The sequence below is a fragment of the Fusarium poae genome, chromosome 2, assembly GCF_019609905.1.
Source record: "Fusarium poae strain DAOMC 252244 chromosome 2, whole genome shotgun sequence".
NCBI classification, from domain to species: domain Eukaryota; kingdom Fungi; phylum Ascomycota; class Sordariomycetes; order Hypocreales; family Nectriaceae; genus Fusarium; species Fusarium poae.
Window position 1 is genome coordinate 2,068,936 of NC_058400.1, and position 25,142 is coordinate 2,094,077.

At 47.5% G+C, this 25,142-nt stretch overlaps 6 protein-coding genes across 6 annotated transcripts; 4 read left to right on the forward strand and 2 right to left on the reverse strand.

The window, feature by feature from the left end:
* Positions 1-6,396: 6,396 nt before the first annotated feature.
* On the reverse strand, positions 6,397-7,636 carry FPOAC1_004612 (uncharacterized protein; the record flags this gene model as incomplete). The annotated part of the gene is made up of 2 exons (XM_044849154.1): positions 6,397-6,610; positions 6,684-7,636. 2 exons carry the CDS (start codon positions 7,634-7,636, stop codon positions 6,397-6,399), a joined length of 1,167 nt encoding a protein of 388 aa, XP_044707864.1.
* Positions 7,637-8,515: 879 nt separating this feature from the next.
* Positions 8,516-9,793, forward strand: FPOAC1_004613 (uncharacterized protein; the record flags this gene model as incomplete). Its single annotated transcript, XM_044849155.1, has 7 exons — positions 8,516-8,616; positions 8,674-8,749; positions 8,815-9,280; positions 9,329-9,360; positions 9,410-9,483; positions 9,571-9,641; positions 9,693-9,793. The coding sequence occupies 7 exons, from the start codon at positions 8,516-8,518 to the stop codon at positions 9,791-9,793; spliced, it is 921 nt and encodes a 306-aa protein (XP_044707865.1).
* Positions 9,794-11,963: 2,170 nt separating this feature from the next.
* FPOAC1_004614 (uncharacterized protein) lies at positions 11,964-15,758 on the forward strand (the record flags this gene model as incomplete). The annotated part of the gene is made up of 3 exons (XM_044849156.1): positions 11,964-12,186; positions 12,233-15,391; positions 15,445-15,758. 3 exons carry the CDS (start codon positions 11,964-11,966, stop codon positions 15,756-15,758), a joined length of 3,696 nt encoding a protein of 1,231 aa, XP_044707866.1.
* Positions 15,759-16,701: 943 nt separating this feature from the next.
* On the forward strand, positions 16,702-17,748 carry FPOAC1_004615 (uncharacterized protein; the record flags this gene model as incomplete). Its single annotated transcript, XM_044849157.1, has 2 exons — positions 16,702-17,522; positions 17,571-17,748. The coding sequence occupies 2 exons, from the start codon at positions 16,702-16,704 to the stop codon at positions 17,746-17,748; spliced, it is 999 nt and encodes a 332-aa protein (XP_044707867.1).
* Positions 17,749-18,557: 809 nt separating this feature from the next.
* On the forward strand, positions 18,558-18,993 carry FPOAC1_004616 (uncharacterized protein; the record flags this gene model as incomplete). Its single annotated transcript, XM_044849158.1, has 2 exons — positions 18,558-18,690; positions 18,767-18,993. The coding sequence occupies 2 exons, from the start codon at positions 18,558-18,560 to the stop codon at positions 18,991-18,993; spliced, it is 360 nt and encodes a 119-aa protein (XP_044707868.1).
* A 408-nt stretch (positions 18,994-19,401) lies between these two features.
* FPOAC1_004617 (uncharacterized protein) lies at positions 19,402-22,009 on the reverse strand (the record flags this gene model as incomplete). The annotated part of the gene is made up of 2 exons (XM_044849159.1): positions 19,402-20,627; positions 20,677-22,009. The coding sequence occupies 2 exons, from the start codon at positions 22,007-22,009 to the stop codon at positions 19,402-19,404; spliced, it is 2,559 nt and encodes an 852-aa protein (XP_044707869.1).
* Positions 22,010-25,142: the final 3,133 nt, after the last annotated feature.

Genomic DNA, 25,142 nt, shown 5'->3' on the forward strand with positions numbered 1-25,142 from the left:
AACCGAAAACCTAAAGAGGACAACAATGCTGCACTGCGCTGACTGCCGTTCATGTTGTTGTTGGACTGATTTTGATTTGACGTTGCGGCTTGGAAAGCTTGCTTTCAAAGGTTTGGCAAAATTGATTACACAGGCTAACCGTGAACTACGCTACACTGCACGGCAATGTAAGACGGGGCAATTAATGCTTATTGTTTATTGTATTGGGGTCGGGTGTTCAAATGATCGACCCAGCAATGACCCAATAGGTATGTGTTGTATCCGTAGTAGCCACTGCTTTAGTTGATTACTTTGTGCGTACACCAACACCAAAAAAAATATTGTCAGATATTATCATGTGTGTAAGACGTTACCTCAAAAGAGTGTGTGAGAACCCACTCAGCGTATTCTGCAGCTATTTCTAGCTACATGTGTATATTGGAACGTATATATCCAAGGCGTTTCTCTCTCTCACCGCGGTTGAGAACTCTTCCAGACCGATCTCTCATCATGATGGTTGATGAGCACTTGACTTTGATTGATGTTGCATCGTAGATACTCCATGGCAGTGACTGAAAATTAGTAAAGACTGACGTTGAACCACTTCAGTTTCAGTGGAGGCTCAACACCCATAGCCAACGTTTCTATCCACCTATTGCCGTATTTCCATCGTTTTTGTTGCCACTGACCGAATAATTGGCGTTTCTAGAAGGTAGCTAGCTAGCTACTGCAAAGTAGGTGAGGAGCCAAATTAGCAATCATGAACCCCGAGCCCGATCAGTCACGGAGTCTTGTCGGTTTTCCGTGACACCGATCTCCGCCCATTACAACCACAGTCCCCAATCCTCGGGTCCGTTTCATAGGCCTTGTAGCATAACGTAGGTCCATGACCTGATATCCACACGTTCCCAGCACAGCGGATCGAAAGAAATTCGCTAACTAGTTAACTAGTTTAGCTTTGCCAACAAGGGGACAAGATGAAATGATACATACCCCAATTAATGATTAGTCTAAAAGTTCCCAATTACAAATGCCGCTGAGGGGACAACTCATTTCTCGGGATGGATTGACAGTTGACGTTGACAAGTAGACAGGAGGCAGACAAGGATGTGACCACCTTAAGGTCCTCATGCCTACGCTCTGCGGCCGTTGAATAAGGGAAGCGGATCAGTCAAACATCCCGCAACACACGGCAACCCCCGAATTAATCTATTCCTTCTTTGTGTAGTGGTTGTGATGCTTCGGGTGACAAATACTCTAGTTCATGGGGTCGCGAGCAACGACATCGTTGCTCGGCGCCGATTGCAACCACCGGCGCCGATGATAAATATGTACCGCCTACTTAATCAGATCCGTGGCGAATGAGAGAGTGATCGTCTCTATTGGAAATGTTAATTATATGGGCCTGCCTCGGCTTGCTTGGTAGCTTGGTCACTAACAACCAAGTTTCTCTCCAATGTAGACAGGCGATCAAACAAAACCCAAGCTTGCTTAAGCATCAAACTTCCGTGCGAACTCTGCTTGTGTAAACCAACGATAATGTCGCCGAGTAAGGGTGTTATACTACTGTCATGTATAAGCGGGAATTTAGACGCGGGATATTCTAGCGCCGGAGGATCTAACTTAGTAGCTTCTCGTGATGGAGCCCGAGGAGGAGCCTCATCTTCATCATTAAATCTTTCTTCACTTCACTTCACTTTGACCTCCCCTTGTCCCGCAGAACAGGGAACGCATCCAAGTCCCGAAATAAGATAAACCAAGCACACAAGTTGTATATCGAAAACCCTAAACAGCATACAGTAAATGACCACCTTGTCAACCCGTTACCGACTTTCGTTTTGCACGCCTTTTGAGAATGTCACGTCAAGTGCCGCTCGGTTATCCATATTGATTTATTATAGGGCTGTTACATATTGTTCACGGGGTTCATGGCTGATCCTTGAGCTGAGCTGCTGTAACGGTGATCAGGGAAGAATAGCTCACCGTTGGATTGCCGCCATGATACCTTGTCAATGCCGCGGATTTAGGCGGGTATACTTGACAAACTGCATCGATAGCTTCATGGGCGGCTTGGCCACTTCTCTTGGCCGGCGAGGAACAAAGAGTAAAAACGTTTCACATTATGGAGCGTATTACAGAAACTAGCATATAACTCTAGACGTGAGAGTATATCTCCCATCTTGTGTTTGGTGTGTGTTTGAGGGTTGCTGTTATCCGGACTTGTTGATTGTACCGACGCCGTTTCGGACTCCGTAGCGGTCTAAACTTCCGCGGGGCTTTGTTGCAATGCTTCCCTCTCCCTCTCCATCTTCTTTGTGCATGTGCTTGCTACCTAGCATGTTGCGTAATTGAGAATGGAATCAATCAGACGTGAGGCACGGTAGGTAGTAGTGGTGGTCGATCAGTTGATCCCTCATTTTGTGCAACTGCCGAATGGACGAAAACCTCCGCAAACCGTATTTCGATTCCCGAAAACCCAGTATTAGCGAGCCACGATAGATACTGTAGCATTTTACTGACAAGATGATCTCATCATGTGGTCTTTTGTTCTGTTCTCTTCGCTGTACTGCATTGCCGAGAATCGTCGATTGCTTCTATCTGTTTCGTGGTCCCGTACATGGAAACACAAAGAGGCTTTCTGTCATGGGCCCATGCCCTTGTCAAATAATGAGCTGTCAAGTGAGATCCCGGGCACTTGCAATCTTGCATCGTGGGTATTCTCGAAAAGCCTCGTTCAGAGCCAAGGCCAAGCTGAGTCTTTGTTGACCAATCACTAGAAGCCAAGAATAATAATCGATCGATTTTATGTTTCCAAGTATTTTAGATGTTAGCTGATACTTGGTATGTGATATCGGGATTCTGTTACGTTACGTTAAGCTTGAGATTGAGATGGATCTGTAAAGAGAAGAGACTTGCATCTTGACGACATAAAAATTGCCGATAACTGACTGTACTGTCCCATCAACTCACCAGTAACAAGCATTAAGCCTTTTCAAGATGGACCAAGAATGACGGCTTGAAGAATAAGGCTCCCCGAGAGCGGAATTTGGACCGCATAAATCTCCAAGGTGAGCTCAAGCCCCAATCTTTTTTCTTCTTTTTTTCTCTTCTTTTTTTCGCATTCTCTTTCTAACGATGCATTTCTTCATTCATTCCCCACAGCTACCATGCTAAAACATCTAACCGTCGACGTCATGGGCCTTTTGATTACCAAACAACAAAAGTTCATCCCACCTTGGCCTTGCTTGGTTTCAACGGCACTTGATTTAGATCAAACTCTATTCGTTGTTGTTTGATTGTCAGGGCAAAAAGGAAAAAAGAGAAAGAAAAAAGCTACTCAGGGCGTGTGTTTCTGTTGGGGTTATGCATTGATGCATTAGTCAATGACACCAACACAGAGGAAAAGCGAAAAACCCTGATCGCCAGACGGGGGGTTCAAGCACTAACTTCCAGTGGGTATCTCTACACGGGCGGGCTGTCTCATGAGAAGCCGGAAATAGAACCCATGCGCCCCGGGTATAACGGCATAACGTTACCTACCCTTGTCAAGGATCCAATACGTAAATTCTATCAATGACTCGACTCCAGCTGCAATGCTGTTTTTGCTCAATATCGCATCACAGCTGGTCAAACATATCTCATTCACTTTTTCGCTACCGTCGTGATGTGGCTTTCTTTGATAACACAACGCCATAATTGACCATGATCTCATGTAACAACGTTGTCAGACATAATATCAGCAGTGTTATCTTCATATCTATGCTTTGTAGAACCTTGATAACTACGAGCCGGAGTTAACAACCATGTGCAGCAAACGTGACCTACGACGGGCGTAGTAGTAAGCCGTTGTACTGTTAGGGCTGCGTCATACCAATGAGCAATTGTTGGTAGGAATCAAGGCGGTTAAGTTTCTGGTCGCAAGTTTAACGTCAAGTGCTGATGATTGATAAAGACGGTTGGTCAACTCGGCAAGCACCAGCCGAGCAATAACTATCTAGATAGACGTTATGTTTATTCGCGGTGCATCATGTCTTGTGTTGACCAACACTGGTCTAGCCCTATGGGGCCAGTTTCTTTCAACCGCGATGCGATGCGATATCCCTTCCAAAGCTTTGATTTCTCGATCAAGTGTGTAGTTGCCTGTTGATTCCACTTGAAGCTTCAGAATTCTGCTGTGGAAACCCGCGGGGTTTCCGTGGCCCTGAGTCGGCACCGGAACGGCAGTGGATAACCAATCCTTCGCCCCCCCTGATCTGACTTGTATCAGCCTGTCGGATTGTAGAAGACCTGTTCGGGCGATACCGAAAAAGTGACAGTCCATCAACATCTACATCGTTGCACGGACTTCCAATCATTGACCACCTTTCGGCGCCGATGTGGGGGGCTCCTCTATCTCTCAAGGCTATTATACTGCATCACCAACATAGTTTGTTACTATTCTGCCGTTAAAGAAAAGGTAAAAACTTTCTAATATCAGAATAAAATGAGATCAGCGGCTGCTTGATATTCAGGGATAGCTGTTAGTCCAGCCCAGTCCAGCCCAATTGATCTACGAATGTCGATACCCGTTTGAATAACCCGACCTCGGTGCCGAGGAAGGGCGTACGATTAATCTACGGTACTGACAATAGATTGTGCGATCTGGTCCGCTCGCCGTCAAGTCGGCGTCTAAACCTCCCGACATGCCAATTTCAAGAGCCCGTCGGGCTATTCTCCAATACCACACACACTGCATGATGATATGAGAAACTTGTTATAAACGTGTTATCTCCGCGGTCCGCTGATTCCTTTTCTGGGCCACGTCGTAACCCTTGGAAGGATTGGGAGTCTTCAAGGGTATGTTTTGTTAATCAATTCGCTCTTTGAGAACGCACATGAACCAAAATCGGCATTTGAGAAATGCCTCAGATATGATATGAGACAGCCGTCCGAACCGTCATAGCCGTTTTACAAAGTAACCTTCAGCTGTATGGATGATGGATCTATGCATGGAAGGAAATCATCAAGGATCGGAACTGATACTCGGAACATGGGGAACGAAAATGGGGAGGAAGAAAGAAGATCTTCAGCACTCTTGACCTGAAACTTTCGCTAAACGCCCGGCAGTCTGCATAATTGTTTGAGCTTCATAATTAAAATTATATATTTTGTACATTTTTTATCTTCAAAAGTCCAGTTTGTCTCACTAGACCCTTCTCGGACGTGCTTCTATATACCAATGCCGAATACTAATTAAGGTAAGGCATGCCTTTCTTCGTGAGCCTCATTGAACCCGTTCCTCGGCCCCACCCGGCCGATGTGGAGCGGAACCGCATCTGGAGGCTTTTCCGGTCGAACCCCGATCCTCAAACTACGGTAATTTCCGTATAGCACGTTATGTACAATACCTACTAGAAAGAAAGTATACGTCACACGATAAGCACAGAGCCTCATGTCAATTCATAGCTGATCTCATTGCCATCTTTGCTTGTTGCCAAGTCCTGAATCATATCATGAGCTTCTTTCTATCACTTTCACAAGCAAAATCATTGTAGTTTCACATGGCCGTAGAGTTCTTGTTCGGCTACGCCGAAGTCTATGTCTAAATCTTTGAATTATGGGACCGTGATGGAGCCTCACGAAATTCTCAATGTCAGTTCATCTTGAAATCCGGGATTCGGGTTTGATGTTAAATCCCTGTCAACAGCACAAGCCTCACTCAAGTATTTTCAGCTGCCATTCACCCTCCCACGAACCAATGACAAGAGAGTCCACTGAAGACACTACGTACGTAGAATCTTCCCAACCCCTGAGCGTTTTTCAAACTCCGATTCTTCTCCAGCTCTGCCCGACATATGGGTACTGTCTCGCAGGTGTACATACATATTGTATATATCGCAACATGAGAGTGGATCCCGATGAGTGAGCAACTTCGTTCTATCAGCTCCTGGATTGTTTACATGGATGTAACTAGTGGCCTCGCCAGGGAATCAGTCGAGCTCAGGCGTTACAGCCCAGCTGGGGCCACGGGGTTGTCGTGGATCGAGATTTTTTCAGAGCCGAGCCTGTGACAGTCTTGTGATAGTATTCTAGAATGCCATATCCTCGGTTAAGCATCAGTTTCTTCTGCTGTCAAGAACTAAATCCATGTTCTGATCTCCACAGTCGATGTAGTGGATTCATAGGCCCGTCGTCGAGAAGTAACTGATACAAGGAAAAGCTTCCCGCCCCGCCCGACATTGCCCTTCGTTAGGACATCAGAAAAATTGGCCGTTGGAAGAATAAGGGACGAAATTAGCAGGTCAGTTTATGCTCCTTAGTTCAGACTTCTTAGACCGTTTATGCTTATATCCTAAAGCTTGGAGGCCAACTTTTCTGGTACCCTCTAGCCCTTATGCTCCTTCACGATATCAAGCAGCCGGTCACGACTCTCCTTTGTTATACATCATTATACATGATGAGACGGGGATGTTCTTGCTCACAAACAGCCCATGTCCACGCGGCACTCGGCAAATAATTCATGAGAACTGCAGCTTTGTGGCCGTAAGATGCAGGTTCGAAGAGGACAGGATCATGCCGGCGTACTTTCTCCACGGCATCGGCTGTGGTCAATGCGAGGAAATGTTGCCGTTTAGCTCCTTGAGGAAGCACCCTGTTTCGAGTCAGTTGATCCTGGATCCAAGATATTATCGGAATAGTTGTGGTAGGGTAAAGGGAAAACATACAGTGCGTTCCCAAAGATTCCATGACACAAGGACGGCTCCTTCGTTAGCAGGCCGTGTCTCCAGGTTATGCTCTGCCCTTTTTCGATGGCCGAGTCGATACGGCTTTGAAGTTCAGGATAATACGGACGCAAGGATTGTAGCGAATACAAGAAACCAGGAGCACCATGGCACCACTGAACTAGGCTTGCACTCTTGCCCTCCTTAAGACTTCGCACACTTGACGGCCAATTTCCGTCCGGTAGCTGAAGCTCGAGCAACTTCTCTAGGCGTCGGGCGAGTTGTGGAGCGAGCGATGGATTCGAGAGAACAACCTGTGTAATGATACCAATATCACCATGAGCTGTGCCGAAATACCGTTTTCCATGCCACTCCCAGTTTCCTCGTCCGTCATCATCCGTGGACATGATTCTCTCGGTCAGTCGTCGAAGTGGAGACTCGATAAGAGTCTCACTCCTCGGCATCCAATGTTTTACCATGCGCAGCAAGTACAAGGCACCTGCTCTTCCGTATGCTATCTCTGATGGAAATGCATCTTCCTGAGGGCTCGTGTATGGGCCAAGAAGTATGGGCATGTTGCTTAAGAACTCTATCAAGTGATCTTCGTCCTTCGTCACACATGCTCTTACTGCCTGGAATGATAGCTTTTCGGACGATATGCCGCAGTTACCCTTCTCCAATACAAGTTTCCCTCGGTCTCCTTCGAGATATCTTTGCGCCCATGATATCAGTTTCTGACCTGATATCTGCAGATCTGGATACAGCCCTGAGAGCTGAAGAAACAGGTAGGCAAGGCCGGTGTACCCGGTGAAGAGACCACCGAGGTGGCGTTCATGGTACACTTTGCGGGGCGGTGTGTGTCGGACGACCAGCTCGAGAGCATACGTTAGCAGTTCTTTGGGATCTGAGCCTAGGCTCTGAGCTGGGAGGTTATTCGCGATGTATCGTTGAGCCATGATTATGGTGTTGATGTAAGCATTCGTCACGTTGGGATAGAGGCTATAAAGAAGGCTTTCGAGTTGCCATTGTTTAAATGAGGTTGTCATCAAGGTTGGGCTCGTCGCGACATTATAAGCGTTGTCTTCTGTGACGCATACCTTTGATCTTTCAGGGGATGATCAGCGATTTGTTAGACAACTGGAGGAGGGGGCGGCGAAGCTCACGCGACATAACCTACTACAAGTGTGACAAGAGGTTCTTTCAGGAGCGTAGGGCTCGTAGGGCAGACTTGAAACTGATCTGCCTTGTTTCAAGGCCAGTCTGCTTACAACTCAAGACAAATAGACGTCAGTGTTGGTTGGAGTCTTATAAGAGCTCCCACGATCTGAGGGCCGATGGTGGGTCATGAGCTCCCCGGCGATGTGGGTCTATGGGATGTTTTGTCCGGCGATCTGCAAATTGACGTTGTAACTGGTGACTTTAGAAGCTCAGCCTAATATTGAGAAAAATGATTTAGAACACAATCGAAAGCGCGTGATTTTCCTTTGGCACAGTAATTGGGGGGACAATTGAGGTTGATGAAATTGTCATATCAAAAGTTGTCAATCAGCGTAACAAATGCATCATTGCGACGATTTAAGGTAGCCCCACTTGTCCCTTAGTTACCCCGCGAGCTACTGTAAGTTAATGACGACATCGATGGGAGCTTTCTTTCCTCCCTTGAGCTTGGAATGGAAAGCCTGTGATTGCCAGCCTCGCTGTGATAATAAAAAAACAGAGAAGCCGATAGCTCGTTTGCCTTTTTCATTCTACAACATCACCGTTGTTGAAACTGTTTATCACAACGCATTACGAAACCCATATCGCAGATCACGTCCTCACACTAACAACCTACCATGTCTGATACAGCTGAAGCTTCGGGAGTTGACCACCAGCAGCAACCCTCTCAACGCAACAGAGTGGTCGACACTGTGAACGAGAAAGCTCAAGAGGTCTTGTAAGATTTAACGCCAACTATATACTTCACTTTCCTCCAGCTAACAGTTTCAACTAGCAAGGAGGACTACGCTCAGGCTAGGGAACATGTCACTAATGCTGCCAAGAGCAGATCCTACCTCTACCCGATTAAGGTATGAAAATCACAGGGAATAGAGCTCCACGGTAATTATTTGCTAACACATCGTGTCGCTTGTAGGGTATCTTCTACTTCCTCTCCCATCGCTCGCTTTGGAAGCCCTTCATCTCCAAACTCGGTCCTCTGGTCCTTCTCTCTACTGGCGTAATCGGCGGCATGTTCTTCTTTACATACCTGCCTCAACTCGCTATCCTCTTCTTCGTAAACGGTCCTATTGCACCATTCTCGACGGTTCTTCTGGTTCTGAATGAGAGCACTACCATCATCAACCTCGTATCACGCAACTACCTTCTCCAAGATTCGCTGTTGGATGTCTTCGATGGTACCCTTCTGGCTCGTGGAGATACCAAGATTGTGAGCGAGGGACGTGAGGTCAAGTCAGGAGGAGATCCAATGCAGAAGCTGGGTAAAATCATCAAGAGCCCCTTCGAGAAGTTCAGTCCAAAGGCTATTATCCGATACATCATGTATTTGCCTCTCAACGCCATCCCAGTCGTCGGCACTGTGATTTTCATTCTCATTCAAGGTGGGAATTTGACTCTCCTATATGTTTTGCTCCGCTAATTCAAAGCAGGTCGCACCCGAGGAAAGGGAGTTCATGGCCGAGTAAGCGACATGCCTGAACATCTTCACAACTTCGCTAACATTTATCTAGTACTTTCAACTCAAGCGATGGTCGGAGCCCAAGAAGGAGGACTGGCTTACAAAGAATGTCGGGCCTTACACTGCGTATGTAACTCATTCATCTTTTTTGACCATCTACTTGGTGGCCAATCGCACATTATGGTTCTAAATCAGCTAACCCACGTTTTCTAGGTTTGGACTGGTTGCTACGCTCCTTGAGATGATTCCCGTTGCTTCAATGTTCTTCACTTTCAGCAACACAGGTAAGCTATTTTCACACCGACATTCTACATGAATGAACTAACATCAACAAGTTGGCGCTGCTCTATGGGCTGCTGATATCGAAGACAAGAACACTTCCATGACTGACGGGACCGCCCCAAGTCTGCGGGAAACCGCTGAAAAGGCCGAGTAAAAGACATGAGTCTTTGTACAACACTTAAGCCTCAAGGCCACGCAACATTCAGTATCTGCGAAACAGTTAAACAAAACATGGTCAGGTGTCAAGTAATACAAATTTGTTTTTAGTTTGTTACGTGGAAGTTCAAAAGAGGAAGGGGTTGCTGTCGTTGCTGCCCTACCCGGGAGTTCTAGGAAACACATTCCTGACAATGGAAGGCAGGCCCCAGGGTATCAGAGAATTAATCGCTAAAAGCATAAGAGATGAAATTAGGAGGTCAGTTTATGCTCCTTAGATAGGCTATAGTTTTTATGCTAGGTACTTAGGTTTTATTGTACCTTAGGACTCCGGAGGCCAACTTTTCTGTTGCCTACAAGGCAGGAAGGTCCCTGGTCGTCAGCTCGGCTATATTGGAAGGAGCTGTTAATCGTGAGAGCAAATTGCAACTCTTTGTTATGTCTTGGTTTCTTTTATTTCACAAAACTCTCTCCGTCTCGATCTGTCTCATTTTCACATCAACACACGCTTCGCAACTATGTCCTGATTGGATCCTTTGCCTGTGATTTGTCGATGTGTGTTGGCGCTCCTATGTCCACTTCCTTGAAGAAGAAAGATGAAACTTAATACACTGACAGTTCATGCTATAGTGTTGACCGTGACTCCGGCACCCCGATACAATGTTGGCGATCTTTCAACTTCAAGAATAAGCGCTACTCGTAACAAGTTTTGATGCAGCCAGGACCATTATAACAGGCTGTGTCTCCAACGTGACCTGACGGCAAACTACATCTCGCCTCGTTGCCGAAGCTAGTTACACGCACTACAACTGCACGGACAGCATATCGCTTTTGGTACTCTGGGCCCTGAACCGTGGAACCTTGAACAAACATGTCCTAGCCCACAATAGCTGAAGGCTCGACATTCTTTGTGTTTCATCGCTTTGCCTGTCCAATACCTCTGTCACAATCCTCCCTGACGCAAAATAGACTTGAAGAGATACGCCAGCTCAAAGACAGTTTGCCCCTATAGTCGAGCAATTTCTATTGCGCTTCGGTATTAAGCTGGTTTTATGGAAAGAGACAACCACTAAGCACACTCTCCTACCGGGTTCACACGTCTCGGACTCTGATACGTCGTGACGCTGTTCTCTGTATGGCAAGAACATTCTGGCCATACAAGCGAAGGAATTGCATCAGAATGTTCTATTCTGTTCCACTCTATATAAAGGAAACACTTCAAAATGAAGGATGGCTTGTGAGATGGCTTGGAAACAATCATCGCTTGATGAAGCGAAGGGAGCAGTGGCAAGAGTCGACACCTGCAGGTAAGCGGATGCGGAGAACCGAACTGAAATGTTATTCTCCGAAGTTACGAACAGCGTAACGACCATGACTTCGAGGCTATCCTTACAGCCTGTCAATCTCACGACTATCGTCACGGCATATGAAGGCGGGACGATGCGTTGGTCCAGGAGACCGGGTCCGCTCCTATCGGATAGATGGCAAACAATCAATCAATCTCAGAAATGTCCCATGGGTTGGTACAAAAGGAATTCTTGCTTAGGTAGCCGAGAATATCACCGTGCCACCAAGTACTGATCAAGCTGAGGAAACATGCCTTCAGATTCACCAATACAAAGATCCCGGGCCAGATGACTGTAACATATTCGATTTGGAAACGCAATTTGTACGCTCATGCTGTGGCAAGCTCTTGGGGGCGAGCTAAAGATTACTCGAGCTGCCCGTAAAGATCCTCGAGTGCCCCTTTTGCCTGACACTGGCAAGCACTGCGTGACAGCTGGCACCGGTGCACATCTCATATCTTCCACGTTGTTTATCATTCGGCTACGCACTCGCTTTCTAACGCGTGCTAGGCTTTCTTTTTCTCTCTCCTCTTTTCCACCGCGCCTTTCATTTCTCTCGCTTCGCGGTTTTATTCTTGCCTTCTTCTCATCATCGTGAGAGAGCACCAAGGGAATAATCCTCAACAAGTCAACTACCGCTCGTTTATTTTTACGCCTTACTTTACATTCGGCTCACACACTCGTTTATTTTCCTTAATACTCTCACCAACTAATTTCACTCGTTTCGCGTGCGGTAAGGCTTCCCTTTTCTGTGTTCTTCGGGTATGTGTATGTGATCTTGTATACTGACAACAGCACCTGCAGGACTCCCGCATCTTCATCATGAGGCCACCAAAGATTTCTTTGATTACCATTCTGTCGGTATTCCTGCTGTTCTCTTGCCTTCTTGGCAGTGCGGCCGGATCTTCTCGTCAGCAGCGCCAAGGTCGTCACCGAGTTTTGCGTAGCGACCGTTTCATGGAGGCTCGCCAGCCTAGTGATGACTATGGCCCCCCTCCTCAATACTACACGGGAGAGCCTGCTATCCCCAGTGAGATGACCTCCTGTGAGTGCTTTGGTGCAGGCATCTCTGCATAAGCTAACGCTCCTAGATTCTACTTCCAAAGAAACCACAACAACGGATATTGGTACTGAATCCTCTGAGGCTAGTATGACCTCTCAGTCGCATGCATCCCCTGGAAACCATACTATTTCTCGCGGAATCTCCACTCCTTCTTTGTCTACTGAGTTGGATACCAGCTCCGCTGTGCCGTCTGTTGCTTCAAGTGCCAAGGCTGGCAGTACAACTAGCTCCGAGGCCCTGACATCCGCTAGTACCACAGCTTCTGGATCATCTCGTGTAACTGGAACTTCTGGGGATGAGGCTTCTGCAACCGCAGGTGGCCAGATGTCTTCTTTTTGGAACAACAGCACTTCACTTATCAGAACTAGTCCCTCTGAGGTCACAAATCGTGATTCCGATTCCATCAGCACGGCTGGAACTGCCTCTTGGGAGACGGAACTCTCCTCCACGGGTATTTTGCCCGTCACAGTTTCCAGCCTCCTGACCCTAACAGAGACAACCACAGAGGTCATCTCCCTCACAGATACTGCCTTAAGTCTCGAGGTTTCAGGTAATACCAACATGACAGCCAGAACTTCTTCTACTGCTGAGGCCGAGTCACTCTCGGTAGTCTTTGCGTCGACTTCACTGGAGGAAAGCTCACTAATGACTGCCTTCACCACGACTACAACAAGGATTCTGAATACCACGGTGACAGTCACAGATGGGGTAGAATCCACCGGACGGACACTATCGTCCACGACCTACCTCACACCGATCAATGGTTCTTCGAGTGCTGCTACCTCGGTTGGGTTTGTATCAGACGTCTCATCGCAAACTACTACTCGTGGTTTGACAACAATTGGAATCTCAGGTCCTGAGTCCACGCAAAAGACGTCTCTTGTCACCAGTGCTCCCCTCAATAGAACTGTCATTGTTACTACAACTACTTACCTGACTTCAACACTTGAGACTGCTACTCTCTCCACTGACTTTTCCAACCAGTCCGGTAGCTCCTCTACACCGAACGGAAGTCTTGTGGGTTCCGGATCAGATATCACTACAGTCACCATTCAAACATCTTCAGACATCTCAGTTGCATCCAGCGCTTTGCCAGTCAACGCGACGTCGAGTGCAGTCGCCAACTCGCTTACAACTACAACAGTCTCAGAAACTTCGTTCATTACTATCGTCCCTGGCGGTGTTTCTCCATCAGGCAGTATCACAAGTATGACTAGTGGCTCTGTTTCGGCATCTACCTCTTCGCTTTTCAACTCTTCAATGACCCGTATGGAAACTCCATCTTCCCAAGAGACGAGCTTGTTGTTCGATTGGCCCACTTCAACATTAGTCGAGTCACATCATTCCATGCCTACTCTGGGACTTCCCCCAGTATCTTTCACAAGTTTTTCGTTTTCGATCGTCACCACTCCCATGACTCCGCCTAGCGTGGTAACTGGTTCAACGTCACCATCTTTTGAAAACGTAACAGTGATAAGGTCTACGTGGACTTCTACCATCACGACTAGCCTCGGGCCAACTGGTTTGACTTCTGCCAATCTTACGGCTGCTCATACCAGTAGTGGTTACAACTTTTCCAAGACCATAGAATCTGAGATGAGTTCAGTTGGGTCTTTGTCTACATCTGCGAACAATCTTACAGACATAAGTACCTCCATCATTACCAGGCAACCTACCAATCTGCCCTTCCCGAGCAATACCTCCAGTGGATGGAATTCAACAGTGTCTTCGACATTACTGACTGGTTCTACCAAGACCATCAACTCTCAAGGCCCGCAAACCTCGCTGTCCACAGCCGGTTCAGGCTTGAATGCCACTGCTCCGTATGCCAACTCAACTTCGACTACGAATTCCGCAACGTACTCTCCACCATTTGGGAACGTGACCTCTTCTAGGCTGGCCGTCACAACTTACCGCTCATGGAACGCTACCAACACCGCTCAAGGGCCTTTCAACTCTACTGTTCAAACCGCCACTAACGGTTTGAACGGGACGGCGACTGTTACACCTTTCCCAACTACAGATCATGTTACTCTCACTACTATATCTGGCAGTGTCCTGACCAAAACGTACACAGATATCTTGGTGTCAATAATCACCCCCACAGACCCTGCGTTTTGGACGTCCTTGAACACGACAGGTTGGACTATGCGTACTATCACCAGCACCCCAGGAATGTTTTCCACGCCTTACAAGGAATCCACCTCGACAAGTGAACAAAAGTATCATACATCAAACGCCACTCGGCCTTTTGTATCTGCTTCGGGCACAAATGCACCCTTGTTCCCTAGCTCTAACTCGACTGCCACGGCCACTATTACCTTTTCATCTATCGTTTCATGGACTCCTGACCCGGAACCCTGGACAACGTGGTCGACGTGGGATCTCACAAGGAAACCAGGCTTCGTAACATCCATTGGTTTGCCCCGAGTGACTACTCGCAACCTGAGCAGTGAGGCTTCAGAGTCAACTTTATACACTCGCACTACAACATTGTTTGTTACTCCTACTATGGCGGAGCCAACTGAGTCCCGTGTCGTTACTGGTAATCTCAGCAGTAAGGCTTCAGGTTCAACTTCTTATAGTCGCACCACGACAGTGGTCCTCACTACTACTTTAGCAGAACCAAGCACATCTCTGTCTAAGTTACAGAACTCCACGGACGATGCTTCATCGTCCATCTCCTACACTAGCACCACAACTTTGCTTCTGACTACCACTTTGGGAGAACCAAGTACCTCTCGTTTGTCTAATGCCGCAATCACTTCGACTGCCTCGATATGGATGAACACAACCTTGGTATCTGTTCAATCTTCGGAAACATCAACCTCGTTGTCTGAAGTATCTGCTACCTTTCTTACTACTGGTAGTGCAAAGGGAATAGCGACTTCCGCTGAAAACTCCGCCTTGACGCCTTTCCCTGTGATGAATTCGACACTCTCGCAAGTGACATCTTTGGCGATTGATACTATGACAACCACACACACCTCGGATCGCCCAGCAGGCGCAGCCACTCCCTGCGAATCTTCGTCTACGACCTCATCTACTTGCACGGAGTCACTGGACTATTCTCCGTATGGATCATCATCAGCGGGGTCACCCACAACCGATTGCTCGACTGGCCACTCAACGGCAAGCTACAAGACGGCACATTGGTCGAACATGACTGAAACATTTGGCGCAAAAGGTTTGTACTGTTCTATGCAATCACTTGAGTTGTACTAATCTGTGAAGGTTTAGGCACAAGCACCAATGAATCGCTCACGACATTCAAGACAGTCACCACCGTCCGGGCAGAGGAGTCCCATTCGGTATGGGATGACTACCCTACCCCTACTGACAGAGTCATTCCGTCAGAGGTCGTGCCCGCGGACCCCAACTTTCCATGGGGAAACGACTCCCCGATTCACCGTCACCAAAACATGTCCGACGTAGGGATCGGTCTTGACGGTGGAGGTGTGAGCAAGAGGATCGATTGGCGACTCCGATGGGAGAACGTCAAGGACAAAATCAACAGCTTGTGGCATGGGCAGACTTTGGAGAGTGAAGATTAGTCTTGCCGCCGACATGGATACAAGCGACCTGGATGGTGTCTGTATAACATTCATTCATTCCCCTTAATGTGAGGGACCATGTTATTATTAAGGGGTCTCGTTTTCTTGTTAGTTTTTCTTGGCTGGACTCTATTTCTGATTCAGCCCTGTTGGTTTCGGTAGTTCGGGCTACTCTCAACTTCCGGATATACAAGGTATTGTGGATCGCCAAGCAGGGGTTAAGTAAAGTTTAGGGAGGCCTCGATGGAGAAGAATTGCTCTGTTTGTGAGTGAAGGAAACGAGGATCCCGTGTACAAGATTTACACAAGTCATTCTATTAATTTATACTGAGACTGACCTAATTGTTTGGTGTTTGTATTGATGTTGTGACAATTATCACTGCGAAACAGGCGTATCAGATGATACAAGTGTGGATCATTTACCAACATACTATTATTGTACAACAACGATAATTTGTTTGTACATACAAAATCAACACAACCATATTGAATTCATTGTGCAGATATTCACGAGTGGCATAGGATACGTATACGCGGATTGTCCGAATGTCAAAGCCAAGCGAAAAAGAACGAATGTTCAAACTTGGTTTAGCCAATCAATCATGACTTGAAATCGTCGTCATCGGGGAGGGGTCTTTCTCCTTCCCGGCCCCAGATTCATGCCTCACGCACCTGACGCCTTACCAAAAGCGGAGCCCTTGCCACCGAGACATCCGATGCAAGTGCAAGTGCCAGTGCAAGTGCAAGTACAACCTAGGCAAGGGAAACTGTAACAAGTAGAAGGCACGCTACTGCACCAAACTTAACTTTCTCCTCGTCTTCAATCTTCCATCTTCCCACCCACCACATACTACAACAACAACAACAACAACAACAACTATCCATCCATCCATCCATTCATCCTTCACAACACAAGATACATCAAAACTCAATCAGTCGCATCATGCTTTTTAAGCCACTCGCATTCGCAGCCACTGCTGCCGCAATTCTTATCGTCCCAGAGACTTCAAGCAACGAGGATGGCATCTTTCGCGCTCTACCTATCGAGGCCGGCACCTTCGAGCTCCCCGCCACCGCATATGAACAGGCCATCGACGTTCCTTGCCTTCAGTGCCGCGGAAAAGATACCCATCTAGAACTCGACTTTGGTGTTAAGAACCGTCGCCTGGTCCTCAACGGCTTCGAACTCTACCCACGTGCCGACCCATGGAATGGCGATCTTTCAGCTGCCGTCATCAAGGGCAATGGCAAGAGTGATATGCGCCGATTGGGATATGGTCTAGCTATTCGCCCTGAGGGGATCGATGAGGATCAGCATTTGGAGATTGTCGACGTTGAAGTACGAATTATTGAAGTTGGCGATCGATTCGTCGACGGCGTTCCTCCTGTTACAGTCAAACTTATCAAGTCTCTGAGCGGAGAAATTCTCATCGGAAATATCGAGGTTAAGGGTACTGGCGAGAAGGCACCAGAGGATTGCGACATGTGGTGCCGAACCAAGGACATGGTCCACGACACTTGGAAGGGCGTCAAGGGCAAGTTCAAGGGCTGCCACGGAATGAAGCCTCATCATGGCCACGAACACGGCCACAAGCCCAACCATGGTTCTGTCAAGGCCGAGCACAAGCCTACCGACAACTTCAAGCAAGGTCCGCTCATGCACAAGAAGCCTGAGCAGTCCATGGGTGATGTCCTTAAGCACGTTGCCGCATACATCGTCCTCCCTGTCCTTATGGGCGTTGCTGCCGGCGTTGGAGTTGCATTGTACGTTAAATCTTATTGTTCCTGGCTTCATATACTGACCACATTTAGTTTCGTCATGTGCCTTTTCAGTATGGTCCATCGCTTGGTTTGTCTCATTAGAGGCGAATCTACTAAGTCTACTGGATCCCTCGCTGCTTACCATCAGGTGCCTGTCGCCGAGCTTGACGTAGAGGACGAGAAGACTGTTCTCAGCAAGACTCTTCCTCAATATGAGCCACGCAACTAGTCAACTTTCACAACAATGTGCTCGTACGCAACTCGGTCCGTAAGAAAAAGGGAAAGGCGAAACACCACCAACACAGAACTTCTACAGAAGGCGTGTTATCGATTCCAAGATTGATTTTGCTTGTGATTTGGGTTTGGAATAGGCGTTGTAGCGTTGGATGCACATGGACGGAATCATGTTTTATGAATTGGATGGAAACGCTTCAGAGTAGTCGTGACATCACTGGTAACGAATTTTGCAACGTTACTGTCCTCTCTTTAAAGGTCTCAGTCATGTCTATCGGGTTCAGTTATATGTACCCAGTCATTATTTAGAACGAATAAAATGATAACTATATGATACATCTCCGGGCCATTCATTAACAACACCTTCATTCTATAAGACTGCTATACTCGGTAGTAATTTGACAAAGATTTTCTCAAGGAATGCTACTAACTATGTCAACCTTGTAGAGACACTTTGAATACGACAATAGATTACGCAACGTTCATCCGCCAGAGTGCGGACCCTAAAGATGAGATGTTCCCGTTTCCACTCCCGCTTTCGCTTCCACTTTAGGCGATCCCACGATCCCCGAGTCGTGTAAGTGGATAGGCCATAGGTTATAAATGCAATGTTATTTGCGGGGTTACAGAGGGGATAACAACTCGCTACTCTCTAGTCCGATTACCGAATTTATCTGTATTACTGCCTTGTTCCCAGTAGCCACAATCTTATTGTCAACGACTGTATATTCTTGCCCTCTACACAAGTGATCACTCACACTCACAACAGCCGATATAACCCTACGACCGCCAGAATACCTCAAAATGTCACAAACACCTCGTCGCTTCGCTCAAATCGTCAAGCTCAAACCAGAGCATCTTGCAGAGTACAAAGAAGTCCACGCTCGCGTCTGGCCTGATGTCTTGAAGCAAATCGGGGAATGCAACATTCGAGATTGTATGACCAATAAATAATCCTTAGCTATACTATTCCCAATGTTTCTTCAACTGGCTAACATGACGGGGTCTCACAGACAGCATCTTCTACGATGATCAGAGCCACATCCTCTTCGCCTCGTTCAAGTACATCGGTTCAGACTACAGTGGTGACATGGAAAAGATGGCCCAAAACCCTCGTGTGCGAGAATGGTGGAAGATGACAGATGCTTGGCAGGAAAGCCTTGTTCCTGGGGCCGTGAGCTCCGAGTCTGGCGAGCCATCCTGGTGGAAACCTGTCGAGGAGGTATTCTACCAGCCTTGATTTATTACGTTGGAGAACCATATAAGGGAACACAGTCATGAGGAAACGAATTTATGTTTCTAAAGTGTCTTCCATTGGCGGGAGTCGTACCATTAACACCGAGGCCTCTCTTTTGTTAAACGCCCACGCTAATCTCGCTCTCGAGAAATCCATGTTGAAGGGAGGCTAAATAGAATAAAAGGAAAAGGGAAAAATGCCTCTATAGTGTTTATACAAAATCTCATACCCTGCTTCTTACTTCATCTTCTTTCTCATCATAATTCCCATCTCGCATCCTCACTCATTACAAGCCACGGGCCAGCCCTGGTGAAGACAAAACAAACAAGACACCGGAACAAACTGGCCCCATTATAGAGAAATGCGTATTTACCTATGTTCGCGCATTATATACAGCGTCTATTTTTCACTTCAAGTTTTTTTGATGGCCTCCGATCTGCCTTGTCTCCAAGTGCGGACCGCTCTGTGACGAACAGACACGAAAGTCGGAGGAGTTTTCAAAGGCAAGACATGACGTTTGGCGTTTCCCCCAACTGTGCTTGACCCAATAGTGATCTTGTACCTCAAAAGGTCGACTGACTTCTTGTCACCGATGCTGACATTCTCAGCCTCCTTTACCAGTACCCCATCGTCTTTACGAGCCTTAGCAAAGAACTTGTCAATGCTAGACTGTACGTCTTGGGCACTATCTACATCCTGTTGCTGCAGAACAAAAAGTACAGCGACCCGCGCAAAGTCCAGAACCTCATTGGTAATCTGGAACTTGTTCGTGGGACTCTGTGTTTGTGTGGGGACAGCTGTGCTTGAACTTTGAGTTGCACTCCCTGTTATAGTCGGCACGCTTTCTGGGCTTCCTTCGTCCACAATAAGCTTTGTGGGGTTTGCAGTCTCTGAAGATACAACGATGGCAGTAGCGGATTCGGTTGCACGAGGTACCAGGGAGGCGGCATGCGCCTCCCGTTTTTCCTGCTCCAGCATAAGTCCCCTTTTGCGCGAAGCTGCGCCGTCAAAGGTGACCAGCGAATTTTGAGCAATGCAGGACAGCTCCTGTGAGTTTATCTTGGCCATGATGGCGGTACCAGAAAGAGGAATAGAGAAGTTTTTCGCGCTGGCTTCAATGAGACGCGGAATATTCTTTCCCAGAGTCACATTGCTGAGATCGCCACCCAAGTCTGTCATTGTACAACCATCAGATCCCGCAACGCTGCAGTCCGAGCCCGTGAAGCCATTAGTACAGATGCATGAGCAACTGCCCTGGGACATGATGTTTGTTCCACCGTTCTGGCATTTAAGTGACTCTTGGCATTGAGCAAGTGCAGACTGAGGCTTGTCATGGTTTCCCAAGTTCTTAAAGACAAAGAACTCCAGCGGAACAAGCACTGCAGCCACGATGATACACAGTAGCAATATCATCAAGGTGACAAATGCCCAGATAGGGAGGCCGCAGCAACGCCGACGTCGTTTGCCTTGGCCCTCGTCTGAGGGTGTCTGGTTGCGCTGGCCATTTCGCGACGGTCCATTACCTTGTCCGGGGCCAGGTGCAAGAGGCCAGGACGTTGTGCGAAACCAAGATCCGCGGCTTTGTCGGCTTGTTGGCTGGGCGGGGGGAGGGAATGCTGCCAACATATCTGACAGTCCTAATAGATGTTAGTAAAAAGACAGCATGTTCGATACGGTGATTCTTACCTGAGTTCTCCTTGTCGCCCCCTCGCATCTGACCCTTATCGTCGAAGAAATCATTCAAGTTATCAAATCGGCTCCCTGGTCGTTTGCCATGATCAATCATAGATGCAAGTCGAGTTGCTCGTCGGATCAAGTCAGGTAAACTTGTCATACTGCCTCTCTCCTCCGCTTTTCGAACGGCATCAATGTCCAGCTTCGGTGGTCGTCGAATCGCGGAGAGGCGGTTATAAGGCTGAGGCTGAGGCGATGGCGATGGTGCAGGCGCCTGTGTTTCTGACAGGTTGGTCGCACTAGCGGCTGCAAATGCTCCGAGAATGGCGTCGGGGCTTAGGCTATCGCGAAGGTTTTGCTCAGGGGCCGATGTCTTTGCTAGTGGGAGTGTATTCGAGGAGCTTGATGATGCGTCGATATAACCAGTGCCTGAATCAAAGGGCTGGACTGGAGATGGTGCAGGCCGGTACCCAGGTTCCATAACAAACGATTTCGTGGTGATGAGGGAAGGCTTTCCTCTTTTACCAATGCTAGCACTGCGGACCAATTTGCTCTCGTCATGAAAATCTTCGTCTTGACTCCTGTCAGTAGCCCCGTCATCATAATACGAAGGACTGCCAGCTGGAGAGCCTCCGCGCCAGCTATCGGGCATGGCTGCGCTTGATGCGTATGAATCGTGCGACCTTGAGTTGAGGCTTTCTTCAGGAATCGGCGAGACAAACGATGCGTGTGAGTAAAATGATGAAACGCCTCGTCTTGCTGAGGGTGGAGGTCCAAGGTTGGCACTTCGCCTGTTGGCTGCTTGAACTTGATTAGGTTCTGGGAAGTCAGGAACAGATCCGAGACTGGAGACAGTATTTCGTGATGATGGAGAAGGGGGAACTGTAGAGTGGTATTCTTCGGGCTCTGGTGTGAGAAATACCGGAGTCGGTTCTTGAAGTCGAGACTGGTCGAGTATTGAAGGAACTTGGCTAGGCCGAGGAGGTCGTCGAGGGGCCTGAGTTGGTCTACCAGGGGGCGGTCGGTATGGCTCAGCCTCAGGCTGGTTCATTGCAGCCATAGGGGGGCCAGACAGAGGCCATTGAGGTACTTGTTGAGGTCGAGAAATAGTGACGCCAGAGTTGCCGCTTCTGTCTATCGCGTGCTTGGATTTTGGAAGCCTGGATTGTCCCATGGTATTTGCGCCCATGGGTCGGCGAGGGGGAGGAGCCCTGAGTTCGCCAGGCGGATCATCTTCCATGGGGTCTGAATATGTCGGTTGGTGTCGCGAATATCCACCTTGTGTTCTCTCGCGTGCACTTCTCGAGTATGGGTCCATACCCCTTCCATCATACGGTTGACTCATTTGATTGTCCTTATGCTAAGCCGAGAGTTCATTCAAACAGTGTCACACGGCTAGGGGCCTAGTGACAGGCTTCTGTATGCAGTTCAACTGTATGTAAGAAGCCGTCGAGTCGCAGGGAATCGGAATGGTGAGATAATACGGGTATCCGACTGTTTGCGGCGCCTAAGTCGATGGTTTCAAGAAGCACTGACACAGCGTTCGTAATGGTGGAGATGATTCTATCCGAGATGCTGTGTTGCAGCATGAAAAATCTACTCTTCTGGATCGACCAAGTCGTACAGCCGCAGACTATGTCGATTTCGCGAGGATTCCGACAATCGAAGAGTAATAATAGTCCAGACGAAAACGAGACAGAAACGAATGTAGAAGAAGATAAGACGAATCGAACCAAAAATGAGCGTTTGTTGCACGGTGAACCAGACCTCGCAGGCGTTGAAGCAACGCAAATGTAAAATGAACTATGCAGAATATCAGCATTAGAAGGGATGAATAACAGCACCGCTAAGAAATGAAGTGAGATAATGAATATGATGTTGAAATCGCACCATCTCAAGAACTGCGAAGCAGCAAAGTTGAAGACATACCGAGAAAGGTCGCAATTTCTACAAGATCACTTGGTCGTGACGAATTAAGTCGAAGCGGAGCTCTGTTGCAGTAGGCAAACCAGTATATAATTGATACGTCACAGGGGCTCGCGATCAACGATTCAAAAAAGAGATCAATGCGACGAGCAGATGCAGTAATCCAGTGTCAACGGAAAGATGAAAATCAGTAGTCGTCGCTGTGGCAGTTAAAGCGGAAGACGAGGGCGAGGCGTGTCACCAGGTTGGACGAATCGCGTTTCAAAGTTGCGTCTGGACGGTTTGAGGTTGCTCCAGGTGTCGAGACGATAACGGTTGTGAATGGAAGTTCGGATCGATGAGATACCGACAGTCGAAAAAGAAGGCGTCGGGTACCTGGTGAGGTTTTTGAATTATCGACTCCTGCTCTTGCGATTTCCTTCTTTTCAACCACGAAATTATTTTGTGGCTGATGCAACTATCAAAGTGGCCAAGCAAAAGAAAAAAGAAAAACAGAACGCAGATCTGATTATCCTCTGGGGACACCGAAAATAGTAGTAGAAAAAGAAGATTTAAGAAAAAAGAAGGTGCGCGATGCTACAGTAGTAGCTAGGCACAAACGAAGAGGAATCGAAGTGGTTAGAGAAGAAGAAGAAAACGAATGTAACGAGGCGCAGACGACGACAACTTGGGTCGAGGCAGGCTTATCGAGAGGCACAAAGTGCGGGTGAGAGATGAGATGGAAGGAACGGACGGAAGCGAGAGGGGGGAGGAAGGAGTGAAAATGGAAAGATGGAGTGCAACCTGCCCGGACAAGGTACCTGCCTGCCCTGCGTCTGCGTGTGATGAGGCTATCGGGGACGGACCCTTGAGGTTAAGGTTGAGCAGGCAGGGAAAAGCACGAAACAGGACGGTTCAGCACTGGACTGGACGAAATAACAATGGAACGACAGCTTCATTCATTAGCATTACCTTTCTATCAAAGCAATGACTTCTAATTAATACGTCCTAATCAACAGGGTCGATGCCATTGTAGCATGAAAACACTTCTGACCATTCATAAGCTCTGAATCCAGGTCAGAATGTCAAGCACAGAGCGCAGAGCAAACAAGTACAGAGAGAGATATGAAGGGGTAGCGGCCGTGACCTCTGAAAAGGGCGTTTCTATCCGTCCCATTGCTTCGGCTAACGGTCGACCGTTTTCCCCCAAGCCACTGTTTTCTACTGGTTTAATTGAACTCGTTCTGTGTTTAAAAAAAAACCCACTGTCTTCAGTCTCTTGTCTCAGTCCCACCAATCATGAAAAAGTATCAAGCATGTCACAAATCGAACCCCCCTAGAAGCCAAGATCAAAGGAGCACGTACCAATCAAGTGTTGCTCACAGAGAGTTCTAGGTTGTGTCGATCCCATGCCGAAACTGTCTTAGTAGAAACACTAGCTCATTCTGTTCCTGCAGCCGAGATCCATCATCACCACTGTTCTGAATGAATGTATGTACTCACACAGGTATTATGCCACGAGATGCTCTGCCGGATAATTTTCAGCGTTCATACTTTATTACTTCTTGCGCATGTACATATAGTATATACATATTGTAATGATGTGGAGTTTGTTTCCATCTACTTTATTTTTCTCATCTCTTTAATTAAACGTAATATAATATAACTCCGTCAGTGCGCAAGCATATGGCCGAATCCTCCCTTTCCTTAGATTCCTCCACCCTGCGCTCAATTGACTCTTGAGCTCAGTCCAAGCTGCCTTTATCAAACTCCACCCAAGGCCGAACATGATGAGACAGAAGACGATGGACTACAATGTTTGGATGAACTGAACCATCCCGCCGGATGAACGGGCTGATACTAGCCGGGCTTAACTAGGTAGAGGTGGGCTAGCTTTTCCAGAACATTGCTTCCAGTACGCGGTAACGAGCGCCCGTCCCTCGGATCATAGATCTCATCAAAGACACTCGTGAAGCTTAATAAATGAGGTTCAATTTGTTTGATGCACTAGCTACAGTTATGCGCGATTTCTTATGGGTAGAGTTCCTTTCCTTTAATCTCTTTATGAATCCCTTTAATTAACTTAACTTTGGATCATGCTGGTTTCTGGCATTGGTTAATCGGAATGGCGGGAAGAGTTGCCAGTGTATACGACACTGCGTCTTTTGTAATACATCGTGTCATGTCGTATCCTGTCTGCATCTTACGACACACCCGGGCTCAGACTCAAAGTCAATGGATGAAGTCTGTGTTTCACCTTTTTGGAGCCAAGATCTGACCTCGATCGACCACTTCCTTGATTGGTCAAACATGTGACCAAAACTCAGAAGCAACGTGACGCAACTGAGACAGGACGATTAGAAGTTTTAGTTTTTGTTTGCTATAGCTCATATTGGACAAAAGCAAACTTGGCTCGGGTTTTTGATGCAAGAAAATGCAGACAATTAACCATGGAAGGTGCTAAAAGAGTTGCTTGGGCTGGGTTCCTTAGCGTGTTTCAAGCTTGCATGTGGTGGGGGTGAGGGGCTTAGGGGATCCTTTCGCGTCATCGTAGCTCCAAGGGTCTTTGGGCA